Genomic DNA, 24,501 nt, shown 5'->3' on the forward strand with positions numbered 1-24,501 from the left:
ATTGGAACAGATAAAAATGGACTGTAGACCCAGATTAATTTTTTATATTTTGCCACGAGGGCGAGTTCATTGAGCAGCGCCACTCATCTTGTGAGTGGACATACCGTCATAGCAGCATGTATATCACTCCCCAAAAGGAAGAAAACCCGCTGGGTTGTTCATCCTGTCACTTGTACCCAGACACAGCTGGGACTTGCTTAACTGTCTCAAGTGAACAGCTCCTCAAACAAGAAAATTAACATATGTCAACCCTTAAAAGCTTACGTTATCTTGCGGGTGCAAAATGGGGGAATCTTTTAAGAACAGTATCAGTATTTGACAAATAGTGTTTACCTAACTCAAACAATGTGGGGTTTATTATTCTACACATACTTCTAATGTCTCTCAGCTGTTCACATTCACGTAGATAGTGGTCAAGGCGGTGTCCATCACTTTCACCACAGATTCTGCAACTTCGCTGATCAACTATTGTTTCCATTCCGTATCTCCATGGATATTTGTATCCAAGACGGATTCTCGCTATTACTGATTCTCTCCCTCGTCCTCCTCCTCTTCGTCAATAATGATTAAGATTGCAAGCTGCAACCATGTTGTACCATTGTACAGATTCACTGGTTTGTGCTTCTATCCTCCTTTCCTCAGTTACCTTGTCACGGTGATGTTGCCTGACAATACCTCTAATTTGTAGTAGAGTCTTGGGTATGAAGTATTCAATATGGTCTCCTTCAGCGCCTTCAGTAGCCAGCACATCTGCTCGTTCATTCTCACATATTCCAACATGGGAGGGAATCCACAGAAACTTGATGACTCTTCCCTGATTGGTAAGTACTTTCACAGCTCTCTTAATTTCAGCGACTATTGAAAGATTTTCTGCCCGATTTTTACTTAGGCTTTGCAGTGCTGCTTTTGAATCGGTGCAAATCACTGCACCATTAGTGTTCCGTTTAAGAAATCTTAACGCCATAACAATGCCAGTTAGCTCTGCTTGCGTTGAAGAGGCATAGTTCTCAATCCGCGCTTTTTCTTTATTTCTGCGTTGGAAAGTATTATCCTTAATTACCGTGTATGCTGCACCAGCCCTGCCATTGACAGGATCAGATGACCCGTCAGTGTAGATTTGATCTAGTTCATCTCCGGCTTCTAGCTTAAAGCTTTAGAGTCCATGAACAATGCTGGAATATTGTAACAAAAAAGACTATATAGTAACTAATATTAATGTGAAAATATTTAAGTGAATAAATTAATGATTAATTGATAATTAACAAAGTTATCAATTTATGAAACAGATTGACAAATTTTAAGTTCCAAGTTTACACAATATTGTGAAATTGAGAGTCTATGTAGTAACATAAATTGGTAAATCATAAATATTGTAAGTTAAGAACCTGATGCATGTGTGTGTGGGTGTGTGTGTGTGTGTGTGTGTGTGTGTGTGTGTGTGTGTGTGTGTGTGTGTGTGTGCGTGCGTGTGTGTGTGTGTGTGTGTGTGTGTGTGTGTGTGTGTGTGTGTGTGTGTGTGTGTGTGTGTGTGTGTGTGTGTGTGTGTGTGTGTGTGTGTGTGTGTGTGTGTGTGTGTGTGTGTGATACCCTTGGTAAGCGAGAGTGGAAGTAACCTTCCACTCGATCGAACCCGGGACCACAGGATCACGTGCCCAGCGTGCTGTCCGCTCGGCCGGCCGGCTCCCGTATGTATGTATGTATGTATGTATGTATGTATGTATGTATGTATGTATGTATGTATGTATGTATGTATGTATGTATGTATGTATGTATGTATGTATGTATGTATGTATGTATGTATGTATGTATGTGAGTATGTATTCCCAATCACGTTAAAGACTCCCCCTCTATCATACAGTTTAAGAGAAAAACAACTAAGTACTACATAATCAACTCCTTGTAACTTACCTTATCTCCTAAATGTCAACATATGTCAGTTCAGTTCATGCTGTTGATCTCAATTAGTCTGAAGTCCTAATTTTTTAAGTTTTTCCCAGTTCTTGCCCAAAACGCTGTGCATATTAGTGCTTTAGGCATAGTATATACTTGTTCTATCTTGAAATCCAACATTCTACTTGTAACTCCCAACACCACAACCACTCCCAACACCACAACCACTCCCAACACCACAACCACTCCCAACACCACAACCACTCCCAACACCACAACCACTCCCAACACCGTGGGAAGTAGTGGAATTTATATCAATCCTTGAGCTGTAGTTGACCCCATACCCACCTTGTGGGTGGTAGTAGACCCCATACCCATCTTGTGGGTGGTAGTGGACCCCATACCCATCTTGTGGGTGGTAGTGGACCCCATACCCATCTTGTGGGTGGTAGTGGACCCCATACCCGTCTTGTGGGTGGTAGTGGACCCCATACCCATCCTGGGGGTGGTAGTGGACCCCATACCCATCTTGTTGGTGGTAGTGGACCCCATACCCATCCTGCGGGTGGTAGTGGACCCCATACCCATCTTGTGGGTGATAGTGGACCCCATACCCATCTTGTGGGTGGTAATGGACCCCATACCCATATTGTGGGTGGTAGTGGACCCCATACCCATCTTGTGGGTATTAGTGGATCCCATACCCATTTTGTTGGTGGTAGTGGACCCCATACCCATCCTGCGGGTGGTAATGGACCCCATACCCATCTTGTGGGTGGTAGTGAACCCCATACCCATCTTGTGAGAGTAGGTGACCCCATATTCATCTGGTGGGTGGTAGTGGACCCCATACCCCATCCTGTGTGTGGTAGTGAACCTCATACCCCTTCTGTGGGTGGTAGTAGACCCGATACTCATCCTGAAAATGTTTGGGGACCCAATACTCAGCCTGTGGGTGGTCGTGGACCCCATACCCATCCTGTGGGTATGGGGTCCATGGTGGGTGGTAGTGGCCCCCATGCATACCCATATTATGGGTGGTAGCTAATGGACCCCATACTCATCTTGTGGGTGGTAGTGATCCCATACCCATCCTGCGGGTGGTAGTGGACCCCATACCCATCTTGTGGGTGGTAGTGGACCCCATACCCATCTTGTAGGTGGTAATGGACCCCATACCCATATTGAGGGTGGTAGTGGACCCCATACCCATCTTGTGGGTATTAGTGGATCCCATACCCATTTTGTTGGTGGTAGTGGACCCCATACCCATCCTGCGGGTGGTAGTGGACCCCATACCCATCTTGTGGGTGGTAGTGAACCCCATACCCATCTTGTGAGAGTAGGTGACCCCATATTCATCTGGTGGGTGGTAGTGGACCCCATACCCCATCCTGTGTGTGGTAGTGAACCTCATACCCCTTCTGTGGGTGGTAGTAGACCCGATACTCATCCTGAAAATGGTTGGGGACCCAATACTCAGCCTGTGGGTGGTCGTGGACCCCATACCCATTCTGTGGGTATGGGGTCCATGGTGGGTGGTAGTGGCCCCCATGCATACCCATATTATGGGTGGTAGCTAATGGACCCCATACTCATCTTGTGGGTGGTAGTGATCCCATACCCATCCTGTAGGCGGTAATGGACCCCATAATAATTCTGCGGGTGGTAATAGACCCCATACACATCCTGCAGGTTGTAGTGGACCCCATACCTATCCAAAGGTGGTAGTGGACCCCATACTTGTTCAAAAGGCGGTAGATGGCCCAACACCTATCCTTTTAGGTGGTATAGTGGATCCCATAACCATCGTGTGACTTGTTTTGGACCCTATATCCATCCAGTTTGCAATAGTATTACTCTCTCATCTATCCTTCTCTCAATTATGGTATTTGTGCTTGAGGTTCTACTACCCAAAATCATCTACGTCCTCTAATTACTCAACACAAAGCTGGTATTAGAACAATATCTAACTCTGGCCCCAGACAGCACTCGGTACCCTTACTCAAATGTTTGAACATGTTAGATATTAAGTCACTGCACACCCTCCCATGTGTACTCTATATATTTAAGACTCAGAACTGTATTGTCAATCCTGACCTTAACAGTTTGCTAGAAGGTTGTAATAGAACTCATGGGCACCGCACAAGAAAAAAATTCCTATTTGATGTTTCAAATGCGCCCCTTAACCAAACTAGAAATGATCTACAAATCAAGAGACCCAGAATGTGGAATGACCTCCCCAGTAATGTCAAAGGCTGTACCTCTCTCAGCCAGTTTAAGAGAAACTAAGTACTATTCCTAATAAACTCCAAGTAACCTACCTTACACCCTAAATGTCAACCTATGTCTTGCTATTTTCAAACAATATTGTTTGTTGACCAAGTTGTATATTTGCTGATTTTTGCCCTTTCTGGAACCCTGTAACAACTGAAGCTGTTTTAAAATGAATAATTGTATGAGAGAGTGGGAAGGTTGGAACCACGTGTAAGGACCTGACCCTAGCAAGACCGCATCCCTGGGGATTGGCGGTGGAAATAACTGGCGCCTTTGTTCACAGTTTTGTATAATGAATTATTCCACATTATTCAGTAATATAGAGAAATTAGTCTTCATTCAAACTTTATAGTATTACTGTTTATAGTATCGAGAGGATCCTAATTGTCAGGATAGTGAGTTAAGTCACCATCAGTGACGTCACTAGCGGGACTAGCCTTTGCCGCGCAATCATCTGGCCGACCTGAGGTCACAAGGATCACCAAAGCTCCATATTTTCTTCTCAAAGGTCAAATAGCCATTTTGTAATCGGAAATAGCTCTTCCATAAGATGCTTGTGTAATTAACTTCAGTTAAAAGAGTTCAACCAATCTGGGTCAGTCCGTGCAACAGAGATGAGTTGTTCAACTTAAACCTTGCTAGTAACTTAGTTAACTAGGCGGAAGAATACCCTGCTCTGGCTTCTGTGTAGAGCAGGGCGAGGGAAGACAGTGTGGTGCCAGGAACAGCTCGGGAAGGTGGCCACTCCACAAATATTGATGAATTTAGAGATAGAGCTAGTACATACAATGCCTAAAGCCACTATTACGCAAAGCGTTTCGGGCAGGAAAAAGTTTTTTTTCTCCTCACATCTTGCCCGAAACGCTGTGAGTATTAGTTACTTTAGGTATTATATGTACTAACTCTATCTATAAATCTAACATTATGCTTGTAACTCATCTTCTATTTACGTATTTTTTACCTGAATAAACATTTTGATTTTGATTTCGATTTTGATTTGATTTTAGTTCACCCCAAAGACATTCCAATGTAATATTGTTTTCTGTTGACATTCCTACAATCCATTCTCTTTTCTCTTTTTCCAAAGATTTCAAAGCATACACTATTGTATATAATGTTGATTTGGGAAGCGCCATTATTATATGTAATACCTATTTATTTATTTATTTATATACAAGAAGGTACATTGGGATTGTAAGGATACATAGCATAGTGATTACATTCTTGTAAAGTCACTAGTATGCGTAGCGTTTCGGTCAGGTCCTTAATCTAACAGAAAATTTTAAGTAGGTAAATATTAGCAAAATTTATAAAATGATAACAAGTATATTGCAAGAAAAAAAATGTGATGAGAGAGATTTGAATGTACATTAAAGCACATAGGTAGCTCAGATGGATTACATTGACTAATTTAACAAAGATTAATAGGCACAATACAGCATATTGCTAGCACATATAAGAAGACAGCAATGATCAAAATGGTAAAGTTGATTAGATTATGTACATGAAGATTGGGAAATTGGGTAACACAAGATACAGAGCAATTTTAAAGCACAGAGTAGGAAATTATGAACATAAAATTAGGTACTTAATTATAATAATTAAGTAGTAACAATAAAATTAATACTAATAAATTTAATAAACTAATAGTGTTTATTATAATTATAAATCCCATACCCATCCTGTGGGCAGTAGTGGACCCAATATACTAATGCTGTTGGTGATAGGGGACCCCATGCCCATCCTGTGGGCTGTAATGGACCCCATGCCCATCCTGTGGGCGGTATTGGACCCAATACCCATGCTGTGGGCGGTATTAGGCCCCATACCCATCCTGTGGGTGGTAGTGGACCCCATAATCACCCTGTGGGCGGTAGTGGACCCCCATACCCATCTTGTGGATGATAGTGGTCCCCCAAAGCCATTCTGTCGGCGATAGTGGACCCCATACCTATATTGTGGGCGGTACTTGACCCCATAAGCATATTGTGGGCGGTACTTGACCCCATAAGCATATTGTGGGCGGTACTTGACCCCATAAGCATATTGTGGGCGGTAATGGACCCATGCCCATCCCGTGGGCGGTACTGGACCCTATACTCATGCTGTATGCTGCAGTGGAGGCCAAGCACATTCTTTGGGCGGTATTGGACACCATACCTTTTATGTAGGCGGCAATGGGCGCCATACCCATCCTGTGGGCGGTAATGGGCCCCATATGCGTCCTATCGGTGGTATGTAACCCCATACCCATCCTGTGGGCGGTAGTAGACGATATACTCATCCTGACGGCGGTAGTTAAGCATATACCCATTCCGTGGACGGTACTGGACCCTATTCTCATGCTGTGGGGGGCAATGGAGGCCATACCCATCATGTGGGCGGTAGTAGACACAATTTTTATGCTGTGGGTGATTGTGGACTCCATACCCATCCTGTGGGCGGTTTAGAGGACGCCACACACATCCTCTGGGCGGAAGTGGAACATATACCCATCTAGTGGGCAGTAGTGGACCCCATACCCCTCCTGCAGACAATAGTGGTCCCCATACTCATCCTGTGGGTGGTAGAGGACCATATACCCGTCCATTAGGCGGTAGTTGACCCCATACCCATCCTGTGGATGATAGTGGTCCCCATACCCATCTTATGGGCAGTTGTTGGGCCCAGATCCATCCTACAAGTAGTATGGACCCCTTACCAACCTAACAGGTGGTAGTGGACCCTATACCCATCCTACAGTAGGTAGTAGACACAATACGATCCTGTTTGCAGACGTTTACCCTATAGACATTCCAACGTAACATCGTTTTCTGTTGATGTTCCTACAATACATTCTTTAAACATTTTTAAAGCACAAACTAGTGTATATAATGTTGATTGGTGAAGCACTTTTATTTAATGTAATAAATTATAGTACTTATTGTAATTTACTAAGAACAACTAATATTTCTGAAAACAAAACTACGAGCCTTGAATAGGATGTAGCTGATCTGTAATATTCTAAGAGCATGGACAATAGTAGGTAAATTTCACAACCCATGTTGGCCCTGAAAACTACAATTTTCATTATAATTGAACCAATCATGACGATTCTGCTGTCTACGGCGATGAACGGGTACTGTGAGACGTAAATTGGTATGTGAGGAAGAGTTTGGGACTTGAAAAAATATAACTGGGAATATACCACATATGTACTAATTCATAAGCAAAATATTGACAATAAACAATAAGTCATATATGTGCTGTCTTGTGCGGGAGCGGGTTGATTGGTTGGTAGGGCGACAGCCTCGCTTCCTGCAGGGATCGGCGTTCGATCCCCCAATGCGGTTGAGCACTGTTCCTTAACCTACACCTTCATATCCCAACTCCTTGTTCATATATCTCACCTCCTTGTCTTCTTATCCCAGTTCCTTGTCCTCATATCCCAGCTTCTTGTCCTCATATCCCAGCTCCTTAACCTCATATCCCAGCTCCTAGTCCTCATATCCCAGCTCCTTGTACTCATATCCCAACTTCTTGTCTACATTTCCCAGATCCTTGTCCTCATATCCCAGCTCCTTGTTCCCAATTTCCAGCTTCTTCTTTTCATATCTAAGCTTCTTATCCTCATGTCCCTACCAAGTGCTATATAGGCGGTCTGTTTTAAAACTTTCTGCCAATTACCATACCATACAACACTGAATAAACTCCACAAGCTAGACTGTGTTTGTCGGAGCTGAGGAAACGCCTTTGAGCATATCGACGTCCAAAATAACATTCATGTTCCAAGACATTGTTCTCAACACAATAGTAAATCATTTTTACTCGACGACTTGAGGGGGTAAATGCCAACTCCCTCTATAATTGAGCCGTTCATGCGAAATGTGACTTGGCGTACTAGTGGCATTATTTAATAGGCATTTATGTCAACACTGATCTAACCACTATATCTTGATCTTCTGTGTATTATTTAAATAAAATTATTATTATTATTATTATTATTATTATTATTATTATTATTATTATTATTATTATTATTATTGAAAACATCCATAGGAGCCGTGATGAGGGTTCGAACCTATGCTGGTGGGTGTTCCCACGTCCCACGCTCCGGTGGGTAAATATTATTATTATTGTTATTATTATTATTTACGCCATAGAATAACGAAGCAGAAGTGGACAAATTTTCTAAAGGTGGAAAGGAACACAAGAAGAAGAAAAGATCAAAGAGATCAAAGAGGGAGAGATAAGGGGAGCCTTCGCGACACACGACTCCCCTTCACACCTCACCAATTAGCGGCCCCTCTCTGAAAAAATGGCCACTGTTGGGACTGTAGCTAGACAATGCCACGCAAAGCATTGAATTTCACTTCCACGCTTCACCACTCGATGCCTTTCTTCTCCTCTGAGATTCCTTCATTATACCGTAAAAATGAGTCATTCCAGAGCCACCTTCCGTGTGATTGTGTCTCATCATCGCCTCTCAAACTTACATTTAAATTTTAAACTGATAATGATTATTATAATGACCAATCTCGACCAGAATCAATTGTTTTTACATCAGTAGCCAAATCTGGAAAACAAAAATCTATCAAAAATCAGTAACACGATAGATAACTGATTATTCATGTGAAATAATCTTCATCGAATAGACTCCGAGAACAATTAAGCGGGTCTCTTCATAATGCAGTATGAAGCATTTGATTAAATTTAAATGCATTGCCTTTTATCTTTTCAAATTTAACTTCAACTATTACTTATTATTCCTACTTGAACACATGGCTGCTGTTAAACTAGCAATAGTATTAGTATTAATTAGCTAAATGTATTATGGGAACTAGTAAAAACAAATATAATATTAATGATGCACATTAACACATTTTTGACTTCAAAAGATTTAATTAGTCACCAGAACCTGTGTCCTGAACTAGCTCCACCTGTATCGTGGACCAGCAAAACCTGTGTCGTGGACCAGCTCCACCTGTATCGTGGACCAGCAAAACCTGTGTCGTGGCCCAGCTCTACCTGTGTCGTGGACCAGCTCGATTTGCGTCACGAATCAGCTGAACCTTTGCTATAAATCAACTCTACTTGTGTGACGCAGAAGGTCTACTTGTGTGACGCAGGTCTACTTGAGTCGTAAACCAGCTCAACTTGTCTCCTGAACCCGTTCAACACATGTCATGAAGCAGCTCAACCTGCCACGAATCAACATATAATCTATGCCATGAATGAAACTAATTCGATAATAATAATAATAATAACAAAAATAGTGTGTTCTCTGCCCTGGGCGAGGCCTGACCTTATTACCGCTGGAGTACACGCTCCTCCAGATGATGACGAAGGAGTTGCCGAGCAGCGCTATGAAGCCGAGGATCCAGATGCACACCCTCAGCACCAGGTTAGACATGAGGTCCTCGCACGAGGAGAACTCGTCGGCTACCGGCAGGCACTTATCCACATGGCGGGCGAGACAACACAGACGCCACTCGTCCGTCTCTCTGTCCAAGCCGTCAAGCACCGGGTTAATGTGATGACAGGGGAGGTGGGGAGGGTTCAGTTACGATGCTGTCCACACACCCTTACATTTTTACATTTTACATTACACCCTTATTTTTCTGTCATTACATGGGGTAGGGGCTTAGAGATTTGTTTGCATTATAGTGCAGTTCGTTATTGAGTGACAAACTACAGACGGCGTTTGAAGTGTTTTTACAGGTCAATTACAAAGAGGCTCAGTATGCATATATTTTCGTCTACTCAACATAGCCAGGTAAGAGACTTGCAGTAAAAATTGTGTTGTGGGTTATTGGGAATTGTGACTTGCTCTTAATATGTTATGTACATAAAGAGTTAGTTTTCGGGAAGATGTGTGCAGATAGTTGTGGGGAAGCAGAGGCTAGGTTTGATGGGGAGGACTGATGCTCACAGACGGTTGTGTTCGACTATGTGCTTGTGACTGGGCACGGAAACCTACATGGACACATACAACATAAACGAGTCATAAGGTGGACACAGTTTTTTCTTATGCTAATTCGAAGTTAAGGCAAACAATAGTGGCCCATAATACAACAAGTATTATGTATTATTATTATTATGTATTACAAGTTCAATCATAAGACGTGTTGAAGGGGTAAGGTAAGTATAAAGAGAAAGCACTTAGCCAGTATAGTACTTGGAATGGATATGAGGGCAAGGAGCTGATGGAATGGTGCCTAACCGCTCAGACCATCGGGGATTGAACGCCGACACTGTACGAATCAAGTGCGTCGCTCTACCGACTAGTTCAAGTGGTTGGACAATAGAAGTTAGGAATAATATATATGCGTTTAATTAGTAGTGCTTTATATGGTGCTATGTAGATCATTAATTAAGGATAATAAGGTTTTGTGGGTGTGTGTGTTTATACTATTTGTATTTAATATTTGTGCTTGCTGAATCGAACTGTTAGCTCTTGAGCCCCGCCTTTTTAACCAATCTTTGGTTAAAAGATTGGTTAATCTATTATGTATATTATGTATTCCTCTATTATGTATAGAGGAATCTATACCTCTATTATGTATACCACATGTATTTCTCTCTACCACACGCACACACACACACGGGGATGTGGTCTGGTAGCTAAGTGGACAGCGCGCGGGACTCATAATCCTGTGGCCCGGGTTCGATTCCCGGCCCCGGCAGAGACAAATGGGCAGAGTTTCTTTCACCCAGATTCTCCTGTTACCTAGCTGTAAATAGGTACCTGGGAGTTAGACAGTTGCTAGGGGCTGCGTCCTGTTGAAGCCTGTCGTACTCTACTAATAACATTTCAGCAGTCTGATACATTGCCATAATTACTGTTCTAATTTTTCTGTCAGAAAATGTTTCAACAATGTCAGCATTCTACCTGTCACCTCTTCAGCATCCTCCAGCTTCCAGAACAACCACTTGTGTAGGACTCAGTCAAAAGTAATTTTTTGGTGCAGATACATGCAGTCAACCCAACCATTTCTTGCCTGTAAAACCTGTGTGGCTCTATTATATAAACTAAGTAGATTTCTTTCTCTGGATCTTCCTGTTCGAAAACGATATTGTTTGACTTTTATTATGCCATTTCTTACAGGGACTTCTACCCATTTGGTTTTTATTATTTGTGTGTGAGTTTGAGTGTGTGAAAGGGAAAGTATGAGTGAGAGAGAGAAAGAGAGAGAGAGAGAGAGAGAGAGAGAGAATTTTTTTATCGTAACTGGCGATAACAGCAAGTTCTGAGTGCTCACTCATTACCGTGACATCAACAAAAACACAATTTTTTTACTTTATTATTTTATATAATGAAATACTACTTAATAATATTTTTTAACTAAATAGTATGTTGGTACAAAATACCGTTTTTGCTCGAAATTGAATTTGCATATTAATAAATATGATTTGATTATAATATGAATCAAATATCATATAACAATATTATAGAAGAACAAAGAAAATATGTTTATTTGATTTTATTACTAACAAATTGACACAGAAAAAGTAATTTCACATCAGAAGAGAGAACATTTTTATTTTGCTGCTGTCGGCAAGTAAAATGGTTGAGATGGTAACCGTGGTTTGTGATTGGTGTGGGAGACAGTGTCTGTGATGGTAGACTGCCAGAGTTTGAGAGCTGTTCAGGGGCCAATAACAGGTACAGTGGCAGGCGCTATTGAGTTGCAGACGTACTTGCAAATTGGGTGTTGGGCTCCCGTCATAACAGTTTGCTGTTGTAAACGGTTAGAGATGGTAGAGAGAGAGGGGAAAACGAAGTGGGAGAGGGTACAAAGTGGAAAGGAAGGAGATAGAACAGTGAGGAGAGAAAGGGGAGGGAGGGAGGAGATGGAAAAGGAAAATATAATAAATGGAAAACAAGGGAAAGGGCAGAGAATATGCAGAGATGGGAAGGGAGAGAGAAAGGGTATGTACTCACATGTTGTGCTGGCCTGGGTATATGGACAGAATGGGATATATTCTCACAGATGGTGAAGCGTGAGTATTTGTCATAAATGGGGTATATTCTCAAAGGTGGTGGAACCTTGGTATATGATAGGAATAGGATATATATATATATATATATATATATATATATATATATATATATATATATATATATATATATATATATATATATATATATATATACTCACAGGTGGTGAAGCCTGGATATATAACAACGACGGAACATAAACTCACAAGTGGTGCAGCTTGGGCATAAACAGGGAGAAAGGCGTATACTCACAAATGGTGAAGTCTGGGTATGTGATGAAACAGCTCGTCACTGAAGGTCTCAATGGCATTGTGGGTTAGATCTCTGCGAAAGAGAGAAAACACTTAGATTCATCAGTTGATTCAATCTCTGATCACATGGAACACTTACATAATACTTAAAGTGTTGTGGAGCCTCCCGTAATAGCACTTCGTGAGAATTACACAAGAATTATCACAAATGTTCCCTATTCCATCTAGTACAATGCAGATCTATTATTTGTTATTTTATGTTAGTATTTGGAGGCTCTTGGACGGTTTATGTTAAAATATTTATATTCTATTTCAAGGGACTCTAAGCTACAGTGGTGGCGTCCCCCTGACTGATTAAGTCAATCAGGTACACGTGGTTATATGGATCGAATTTGATTAGATGGAACATGTGAAGCAAGGGTGTCGAGGCGAAAGAGAGGGAAGTTGGCGTTTTGTTCAGAGAGAAAGCTTTAGCGCTCATTGAAAAAAGGTGATTTATGTTAGCCTCAGAAGTTTTCAAAGACAGTTGTGTTAAGTGTCATTAAGTTTAGAAGGAAATCTTTCGGTGTGTAAAAAGAACTTCTGCCGAAATACAACCACTTCTTGTTACTACATTTTCCCCGAGATGTTAAGGAAACTAAAATAAAGAAAGGGAAACTGAGTTATTTATCATGGGATCGTGAAATTGTCTGTGGGATGGACACACCAAAGAGCATACTACCACAGAATGTGTCTCAGAGACACAAACCTTTCATAGATGAAAAAGAACCTATTCCCATGTTCTGGGAAAAGAATGATAAGCATAGTTTTGCCTTGAGACCGGTCACTAAGGATACTGAAATTATGTCTGCTTGGATTGCAGTGAAACATCTCTGTTGTAATCAGAGAGTTTATGTGAGATATTATCAGGCTAATTACAATGGTTGCCCCCCTCGTGACCTGTAACAACTGAGTTTATCACTCGTCATTCACCTCTGTTATGTTGAATATCAGTATCTTGACCTAATTGCCCTCGTTATCGAGATCATATCATCAATGTTAACATATTCTTATCTAGTGAAGATTGCAAGAGTAACCTTGACTAGCAATCTTGACTAGTAATCTTGACTATTTTTTATATGCCTATGATGAAACTAATATGAGACTCCTACGGGTACTCTCTCTTTTCTTAGCCGTGCAATAAAGATTTTAGCAAAATTTTTGGAAGAAATACTCAGTAATGTATTCAGTAATGTAACATTATGACCCAAACACCTATAATGCATACAACTGAAACGAGATGATCGAACTATTTAATTAAGGCCTCATTTTCATAATGAACGAACACTCTCCAATGTTAACGTCAAGCCAGTGGGTGATGGCAATCAGATCACCGAAGTCAATCGGAGTGAACGGGCGATGAACTGTGAGTAAATAATCCGGGACTGTATAAACAGTAAGACCGCTCAAAATATTTATAAATTTGATGTTCAACACTCCGTGACGTTGTTTCCATGCATTGAACATCAGTACTCCAACATTTGAACAAATACGCAGCTCCAAATTGAAGTTCAATGGGCAAGAAAAGCCACATTTCTTCAAAAGGCACCAGTGGTGAACTGGGTTTTGGAAAAGAATATGATATGTATTTTGTGGAACGAATTCCTCTATATATATTTTATAGATTTTTTGAGTGTGTTAAATACTGTATTTTCTGTAAAAGGGAGTTTAACATAGTGAATATATTTAACACAGTTCGGGTTGGGGGGCGGTAGCCAGAATTTGACATTCAAGCACTTAGTCAGAGCCCCGTATACAAAGTGCTTGAATAAACATTTTGCAAAAGAGCTTTTATGCAACTATCGCTGTCCAGACATGAAAAACGAAATGCAAATGATGACGTTTCGTTCCGTCCAGAACCCTTGATTAGAATCCAGAACGACTTGGTGTATGTCCAAGACGACTTGGTAAGAGTCCAGAACGACTTGGTAAGAGTCCAGGACGACTTGGTAAGAGTCCAGAACGACTTGGTAAGAATCCAGAACGACTTGGTAAGAGTCCAGGACGACTTGGTGTATGTCCAGGACGACTTGTAAGAGTCCAGAACGACTTGGTAAGAGTCCAGAACGACTTGGTAAGAGTCCAGGACGACTTGGTGTATGTCCAGAACGACTTGGTAAGGGTCCAGGACGACTTGGTGTATGTCCAGGACGACTTGGTAAGAGTCCAGGAAGGACCGAAACATCGCCACTGTCACATGTGTGGGGTTGGGTTATGTGTTTCAGCCGAGTTATTGTGACACTTTCTGCAAAATGCTCCAAGCCTGCACTAAAGAGGCACCCTTCGTGATCCCGGATGGGCACATGTATAAGCAAGTAGATGGGGTCGCCATGTGTTCTCCCCTAGGTGTCCTGTTTGTGAACTTCTACATGGGCACCATCGAGCAGAGGGTCTTAGTTGACAGGGACTTGAGACCCGCCATATACTGCAGGTATGTTGACGAGATTTTTACACAGGTACCTGATGCTAGATGTCTGCAGCAGCTGAAGGAGGCATTTGAGCAGAATTCTGTGTTGAGTTTCACGTACGAGATGGAGAACAATGGGAAGCTGCCCTTTCTGGATGTAATAGTCACGGAAAGGAGCGGAGGCTTCCATACTGCAGTCTACACCAAAGAAACAAACATAGGAATGTGCCTCAATGCCAACAGTGACTGCCCAGACAGGTACAAGAGGTGTGTTGTCAGCGCTTACGTCGACCGTGCTCTAAGCCACAGCTCAGGATAGAAGCAAGTCGATGAAGAACTCTGTAGGGTAAGGCAGGTCCTAGTCAACAACGGCTTCTCCAATGGTTTCGTCGAAGACATCATAAGAAGGAAAGTGAAACGCCATGCAACCTCTGAAGAGACAACTAACACAACACCTATACCCCCTATTAGACTATTTTACAGGAACTTCTTTTCCACAGCTCATAAAACGGAGGAAAGGGTCCTGAAAGATATTGTTAATAGAAACGTTATCCCTACAGACAAAAATCAGAGGATACAACTGACGATTTACTATAAAACCAGAAAAACGGCCAGCCTACTCATGAGTAACTCTCCAGACACAAAGCAGAACGCTTTAAAAGAGATCAACGTCGTCTATGCCTTCAAATGCCCACTTGGAGACTGTAAGCTCCAAAAAACCCAGTATATAGGCAAGACAACAACATCTCTTTCTAGGCGTTTAACGATGCATAAGCAACAGGGCTCCATTAAGGAACATATAATCTCTTCCCACAACCAAACCATCGCCAGAGAAATCCTAGTAAACAACACAGAAATCATCGATAGATACAGCGATAGCAGACGGCTTGACGTTTGCGAGGCACTGCACATTAAGAAGTCAACACCAGCAATCAACAGCCAATTAATGCACAACTATATTCTACCCACCTCAAGACTCCGCTCCAATATAGAAGCATCAAGAAATATGGACCAATAGGCTTTCTACAATCACTTCCATTTCAATACCCATTGTTTCGTGTTCTGTCTTGTGTTGATGAAATTAATACCCTATTAAATACCACCTCACCCCATCCACCTCACTCAAATGTAGATATAAACAAATCGGAGATATGTAAGTTCTATTCAGTTGTGTATGTGTAAAGTCTTTGAAAATGTAATAAGTTTTACGAAACGCGCTCAAGTGTCGCGTCAGACTAGAAATAAAAATGAATTTTGGAGAATTGATTTTTGAATTACCTCCAACAGTGAAAAGAAATGTACGAAGGATTGAGAAAATTCGTGTTAGAATTATTAGTCTTACTTTTTCGGTCATATTTAATAATATATATATATATATATATATATATATATATATATATATATATATATATATATATATATATATAATCTATATATTTGCATGTAATACGTATGTGTGTAATATAAAATATTGTATTATATCTATAATGTAAACAAGGGAGGTGTAAGACGGGGAGGGGGTGGGGGGAGGAGGAAGGGATTGCCCTTCGGAAGAGGGGAAAGAATTTTCATTTTGTTTGCTTGGTCTGGTGGTTGATAGGGACCAGAAGGCCGGTGACCACCTCCTAACTTTGACAGTGAGCCGCATTGCTACGAGTGACGGAAGTTTGTGAAGTGACTTCAATGAGGAGGAGGAGGCAGCAGGGGCAGAAAGGTTTTTGTGAGATATGGAGTCAATATGAAAAAGTTTGAGGAAGATGCCTCAGAGAAAAATGAGAGAAGATGCGTCATAAAAAAAAGGAGCTAAAGACGAATATATTTGTGCGAGACAGAGAAAGAGACAGAGTGAGACATTGCCGTTTCCTTTTATTTTCAGGCAGGTGTGATGGGAGTCTAATTTTCAGCCACGTTATTATGACTTACTGTCAATACAGAGATAAAATCATACTTATCTATAAAGAGACAGAGATATACAGAGAAGGGGGCTATTATAACCCTCCCGCGGTTGAATAGCTTTAAGCCCATCACCAAACCTATGTAGATTTAGAGAGACAGAGAGAGAGATATAAAGAGAAGGCAACTTAGAGCAAGAGTGACGGGCAGGCAGAGATCCGGTTGTGCAATGAAAGCAATACTGAGAAATAACTTACAATTTCTTGAGGTTCCTGAGTCCGGTGAAGACAGCATCGTCCAGCACGGTCAGCATGTTGTGCGAGAGATTCCTGTAAGAACACCACACCTGGTTACTGTTCAGACAGACAGACAGGCACACGCGCACACAGACAGACACACACACAAAAATGACAGAGAAATAGAGACAGACAGAAACAGAGAGAGATATATATTGCCATAGATACATACATAGATAACCAAACGTAGACAACATACATAGATAATGGCAGCGAGGAGCACAACTTACAACGTAGTGAGGTTCCGTAACCCTGCGAAGGCTCTCGCAGATATGACGGACAGACGTTGGTGACTCAAGTCTCTGAAAGAAAGACACAGAACCTCTTTACCTCACAAAGATCACAAAAGCCTCTTATTTACACATGGTTGTCATTAAGCAGCACAGAGCATGAACCTTGGGTTCTCTCATGATATTGAACAATATGAATTCCAAAGTTTTACACAATCTTGATACTGTGCTACATAGAACGAAAATTTTTGTACTGCTCATGTAATAAAGAAATATCGTCACAACCTCCTGACTTGTAACGCTTACAAGAAGAGCAATTTGATAGTACTGATGAAGTTTGTTTACTAATTAGAAAAATTACATACTGAATCGATGAGATGAATAGCAGCTTGGTCTTTGAAAGGTATCTTTGGGGGACTAACACAAAGAAGACGAATATGTCTTGAAGAAAGATTGACGCAAACATCATTAGTTGGTCTTTGAAAATCTCAGGAAACTCTTAGTAAGTAGTCCAGCCACTTTGGCTGGACGGTAGAGCGACGGTCTCGCTTCACGCAGGTCGGCGTTCAATCTTCGACCGTCCAAGTGGTTGGGCACCTTTCCTTCCCCCCTTCACTCCAGGTCCCATCCAAAATTCTTATCCTGACTCCTTCTAAGTTCTATATAGACGTCATGGCTTGGCGCTTTCTCCTGATAACTCCCTCCCTTCCCCTCTTAGTAAGTACCAGTCAAAATAATTTTGAAATATATATTAATATATGCTTAGTGTGCCACGTCAGATCTTCATTATTAGGAAAGGATTATATGAAGATAAGACTAACTGAAGCTGCAGAAGGCCTGTGGGCCCATACAAGGCAGCTTTTATTCATATCTACCCAAACGCATTCCTGTATGTTAAACCCAAGCTTGAAATATCCCATCGATCGCACGGAGCTAATTTAAAAGTTTTGTGGCTTAAAGCCGGTCATATTCTGCTATATATCCAAGCATACATTCAACAAATTTTGTATATTATTTTTGGCTTTGTGGTGCAATCTTCAATGGCAGTTATACATATATATATATTTATATATATTCTATTGGAGTTTCACGCAATATCAATATTGCATTTTTTTAAGAATTTGCTTTGAATGGATGATTCTGTATATTATTTGGGATTTTATGATTTCTATTTGATTTCGATACTATTTTATGTGCAATTTCATTTTTTGCGAGGGATGAGAGGAAATTATCAGGGGAAAGCGCCAAGCCATTACAACTATATATCACTGGGAAGGGGTCAGGATAAAAGGATTTGGCATGTGACGGGGGAGGAAGGAATGGTAGAAGGGGAGGGAACCATCAAGGAGGAAAGCGTAAAGCCATTACGACTATAAATAGCACTGGGAAGGGGTCAGAATCAGGATTTGAGATGGGATGTAGGAATGGTGTCCAACTTCTTGGATGGTCGGGTATTGAGCGCCGACCTGCGTGAAACGAGACCGTCACTCTATCGTTCAGCTAAAGTGGTTGTGAGCATTTGATTTTTTTTTTTGCAAATTTAAGCATCAGAAAGTCTGAGTAACACTACAAATTCTAATCTATTTATCGGTAATTTGAAAGGTTTTCGCGTCTGGTGTTAGCTTAAGGCTTATCAAGTTCTCGAGAGCAATTAAGACCTTCACAAAAGCTTACTGACCAGCCAGAAGGTATATTTTAACCCTAAGCATGTTCTAAGACTAGGATAAGCTCAGTGAATATACACTGAGAAGCAGGGTATACTTCTCGATGGATATATCCCATGATCAATATTGTGATTTGACATTCCTTCTTAAGTTTATTTTTAGTGCATTTTTTCAGTCAGAAATAGAATCATCACTATCAAATCTTGCAGAGATCAAACACGCAGCACTCTCGAAACCCGTGTGAGGTTTGGTATATATATATATATATATATATATATATATATATATATATATATATATATATATATATATATATATATATATATATATATGTCGTACCTAATAGCCAGAACGCACTTCTCAGCCTACTATGCAAGGCCTGATTTGCCTAATAAGCCAAGTTTTCATGAATTAATGTTTTTTTCGACTACCTAACCTACCTAACCTAACCTAACCTAACTTTTTCTGCTACCTAACCGAACCTAACCTATAAAGATAGGTTAGGTTAGGTTAGGTAGGGTTGGTTAGGTTTGGTCATATATCTACGTTAATTTTAACTAAAATAAAAAAAAAATTGACCTCATACATAATGAAATGGGTAGCTTTATCATTTCATAAGAAAAAAATTAGAGAAAATATATTATTTCAAGAAAACTTGGCTTATTAGGCAAATCGGGCCTTGCATAGTAGGCTGAGAAGTGCGTTCTGGCTATTAGGTACGACATATATATATATATATATATATATATATATATATATATATATATATATATATATATATATATATATATATATATATATATTGAATTCACTTGCATGAATTCGCAAGGTATTTTAACAAACAGAACACTTCCCCATATGAGAGAATCGAACCATGGTCCAGCAGGTGCCAGGCCAGAGCATTAACCACTAGACCATACTCAGATTGTTAAAAGAAAGAAATTCGGGTGGGTTTTCCACCACGTAATCTCCCTCCCCAACGACACCAGAGGGATGGCCCCTGATCAAACACTCATATTCTATCAATCATATTTCCTTGGGAAAACTCGTGTCTTGAGTATATCATACACTTGCATGAACGTTTTTCCATTTGTACACATTAATTATAGTTCCCCTAACTCTCCACCTTTATTGCAAATGTAAATTAAGGTTATAATTCCCCTTTCTTATAGTGTGTTTCTAATTCCTGGGATTAAAATTGCCAAATATTTCTAAACACGTTCAAGGGAATTTATGTCCGTTCTATAGTATGGTTGAACTGCATAATCTAAATGGGGCCCGACAAAAACAAAAACATTCAGACATTATTTTTTTGGCTTTAAATTCCTATTAATCATGTCTCCCAGATCTATTTATCATTCAGAATTCGCAATAACTTTGCTAAAGTCAAGGAACACAACTTCTTATCCATAAGTTGTCACGTCGTGTGTGTGGGCGTTCACTCGTCTGTCCCCTCGCCATTGTGTCCAGGTGTATTTAAAGGGCGCAACAATACCTGTCTTGCCTCGCCTCTTGAATACGGAACCAGTGAGCTGATTGGGCTAACTATACTCCGCTACAGGTCACCATTGTATCCATGAAAGGTGCTTATTTCCACTGCCTCTTATCCGGATACAGATTTTCCCCAGCATAACCTCTTATCCAGATACAGAATTACCCCTCAATACTTCTCGCCCGGATACAGCGATATACCTCTCATTCGAACACGGTGTTGCCCTTCAGTACCTTTCATCGGAACTGAGTTACCCTTCAATACCTCTTATGCGAAAATTACTTAAGCTTTCGATAAATCCCGTCCGAATATCATGCCGACATTCACTAACATCCGAAAATGGCGTTGAGTACCCTAAGGAGACTTCTCACGTGATGCCTCTGTATAATGGAGTTAACAAGCTGTTGTGGGTTGATTCTCGACGGAGGTCATTAGCCGACCATAGAGGAACGTAATCATTGTTCCAGACGATGGGAACCAAAACATTTACATTCCTGGGAGAAACGCCATCACAATGTAATTATATCTTCATTTACTGCGAAAAATTGAGAAGCAAAAATTGACTACATGGAGTGTGTGTGTGTTAGCCTCGTTGGCAATCATTGGAAACCACCTGAGTAACTTCATGGGTTTCCTCACAGCAACTGAACGCTACCTCTGACTGTAAGAGAGAGAGAGAGAGAGAGAGAGAGAGAGAGAGAGAGAGAGAGAGAGAGAGAGAGAGAGAGAGAGAGAGAGAGAGAGAGAGAAAGAGAGAGAGGGGGGTACAAACATACTGCCGATTACTCAGTTAATTGTCTACATAAATAAACTACTTACATTACTACTAACAAAACTAACAGACCCAAGAACTGAAGCTCGAGCATCATAAGCGCAGCTAGGCGAGGACAACTAGCTGTGAACATTCTCTAAAAATGAGAAGGTAGAAAGCAGAGGAGGAAAGTTAATTGTCATGAGAAAGCACTAAGCCAGCACGACCATATTGCACTTGGAAGGAACGCAAGAACAAGGAGCTGGGATATGACGGTGGGAAGGAAGGCTGCCTGTACACAGAGAAATCACACTAACGTGATGTAGCATTGAGAAATGGTGCCTAGCCACTTGGAGCATCGGGGAATAGAACGCCGACCTGCAAGAGGCGAGGGAGTCGTTGTAATAACCAATCCAAGTAGTTGGACAGGAAGCATAGCTGCATATGCTCTAGAATTCGCGAGGTCTTCCTCTGTGCAAACAAGAAGATTGGGTGTAGGAGCCGGACGGTGAGGGTTGAGTGGACAGTGCACATGGAGTGAATGTTACTAATCGAGGAGCTGGTGTGAGCCGTAAGGAGCAGCTGTGCACATTAAACGGCAGTAGTAGACACTCACGCTTTAATACCAACAGGAGACGATTAACTAACTGGAAACCAACAAGAGACCTCAGTCACGCTTCTAAACCAATAGGAGACTGCAGTCACGCTTCTAAACCAATAGGAGACCACAGTCAAGCTTCTAAACCAATAGGAGACCACAGTCAAACTTCTAAACCAATAGGAAGCCACAGTCAAGCTTCTAGACCAATAGGAGACTACAGTCAAGCTTCTAAACCAATAGGAGACTACAGTCAAGCTTCTAAACCAATCGTAGACTACAGCCATGCTTCTAAACCAACAGACGACATTATCACTTCTAAATAAACAGGGAAAAGACTGCCACGCCTCTAATCGAACAGACAGAAACGACAGCGAAGAAGATCGTCTCTCTCTCTCTCTCCCGAGTGTTTGTGTCAAGCGCGGGTGAGCAATTCGGAACCATTCATGGAGAAGGAAATTCAATGTAAAAGTTGATATTTCAAATATGGCTGAAGATTTATTTCCATATTTGATGCAGCATTGCAATAGTTAATCTGCAATGCTAACATTTATGCACACACAACTTCTCTGCCTACTATGCAAGGCCCAATTTGCCTAATAAGCCAAGTTTTCATGAAGTGCGTCTTCAATAACAAATTGTAAAAGCACCTATAACAGAAACATAATTGAATCCGCTTTGATACAGATCACCAAAGAAAGTAATTTGAATATTAGCAGTGGTCTATATAACTTAGATCCATTTCTAATAGATCAGCTAAAGGGCGATTTAAGTAGAATCATTGAAAAACATTTGTCTCACTAATTTATTGTATATATTTACCTCTTTATGTTATAATTACCTATGCATTATGCTTGTATGTCTGCTGTATCAGATGGGCCATTGGGCTACATCGGATGGGCCAATTGGGTGCATCTGATTGGCCAATGGGCCTTCTGCGTTGTCCAAGTATTGTACCTCACCTTACTTCACCACTCTCTCCTGCCTATTTATACCCATCACTCGATCTGTAAAATGACCTTCTGAAGATGTATTTAATATACGAAAGTACTTAAGGAAATTTCCTGTTTCATTTTTCCTCCGTGGTCTGACATTGTCACATTCTTAATCACGTGTTTATTTTCGTGATATACACACACATATATATATATATATATATATATATATATATATATATATATATATATATATATATATATATATATATATATATATATATATACATATATATATATATATATATATATATATGTCGTACCTAGTAGCCAGAACGTACTTCTCAGCCTACTATGCATGGCCCGATTTGCCTAATAAGCCAAGTTTTCATGAATTAATTGTTTTTCGACTACCTAACCTACCTAACCTAACCTAACCTAACTTTTTCGGCTACCTAACCAAACCTAACCTATAAAGATAGGTTAGGTTAGGTTAGGTAGGGTTGGTTAGGTTCGGTCATATATCTACGTTAATTTTAACTCCAATAAAAAAAAATTGACCTCATACATAATGAAATGGGTAGCTCTATCATTTCATAAGAAAAAAATTAGAAAAAATATATTAATTCAGGAAAACTTAGCTTATTAGGCAAATCGGGCCTTGAATAGTAGGCCAAAAAGTGAGTTCTGGCTACTAGGTACGACATATATATATATATATATATATATATATATATATATATATATATATATATATATATATATATATATATATATATATATATATATATATATATATATATATATATATATATATATTGTGATGATAATCTCTTTCAAGAGAGATTGAGCTTGCTCTTCCCTACAACATTTACGTCATTCAAGTACAAGATACTATATTGAAGATACGTCCACCAGTATCGCCAAACGTTTTGCCCAGGAAGCAAAGCGTACCTTGCACCACCAGACACACCGGCTCCCGCCCGCCGTCAAACCAGCAAACTACTCATTCTCCGCCTGCCTGTTCCTGATTGGCTGGTGTGTCGCCGCACCTGCACTCACGCCACTACCTGAGTCGACGTCTGGGCCAGCACACTCCGTACTCCTCAGAATATCTCTGTGATCTTTGGAGTTGACATCTCTCTCTAGTAGACAAAGCCCTGGCTGTCGTGTACTAAGGGAGGTGGCAGCTTGAAGCCAGTATTCTCAGCACCTGATTTATATTACTTGCACTTTATTGTCTTGGAGTAAATTTTTACTGCCATTAATTATTCATGTTTTGTTTGTTGACTTGTTTTGAATTTTACGTAAGCCAAGAGATTGTCTTTATTCATATCTTGTTTTCTAGAGTAATTAAAATTTCATTGTTTATACTTTGTGTTTTGTATGTCTTCCCATTACCTTACCACAGACAAACGGGCAAACGATCTTCTTTTTTTTCTGTAATGTGACGAGGCCTTGCCCCCCAGCTATTGAAACAGCCGAACATCAGTACTCCAACACTTTACCATCACAATATATATATATATATATATATATATATATATATATATATATATATATATATATATTTAATATATATATACACGGCACAAAAATGAGGATTTCTGGTATTAATACTTAGATATGCGTCGATGTTTTGATGTATTCATGCGCACACACACACAAGAACACATTTCACACACTTTTCTTCCACTAAGCCACCGGCCCCGTGAGGGGCCGGTGGCTAAGTGGACAGCACACTTGTTTCGTAGTCATGTGGACCGGGGTTCGATTCCCGGGGCTGGCTGAAACAAA

At 40.6% G+C, this 24,501-nt stretch overlaps 1 protein-coding gene across 2 annotated transcripts in view; it reads right to left on the minus strand.

Moving 5' to 3' along the window:
- Positions 1 to 24,501, minus strand: part of LOC123761052 (G-protein coupled receptor GRL101) — a gene marked incomplete at its 5' end in the record, with an annotated part of 127,045 nt that overhangs the window by 27,682 nt on the left and 74,862 nt on the right. For both annotated transcript variants that reach the window (XM_069328837.1, XM_069328838.1), the window contains 4 exon segments: positions 9,452 to 9,650; positions 12,401 to 12,472; positions 16,996 to 17,067; positions 17,265 to 17,336. In XM_069328837.1, the coding sequence (XP_069184938.1) occupies positions 9,452 to 9,650; positions 12,401 to 12,472; positions 16,996 to 17,067; positions 17,265 to 17,336 (415 nt within the window).

This window comes from Procambarus clarkii, chromosome 22 (genome assembly GCF_040958095.1).
Source record: "Procambarus clarkii isolate CNS0578487 chromosome 22, FALCON_Pclarkii_2.0, whole genome shotgun sequence".
Lineage (NCBI taxonomy): Eukaryota > Metazoa > Arthropoda > Malacostraca > Decapoda > Cambaridae > Procambarus > Procambarus clarkii.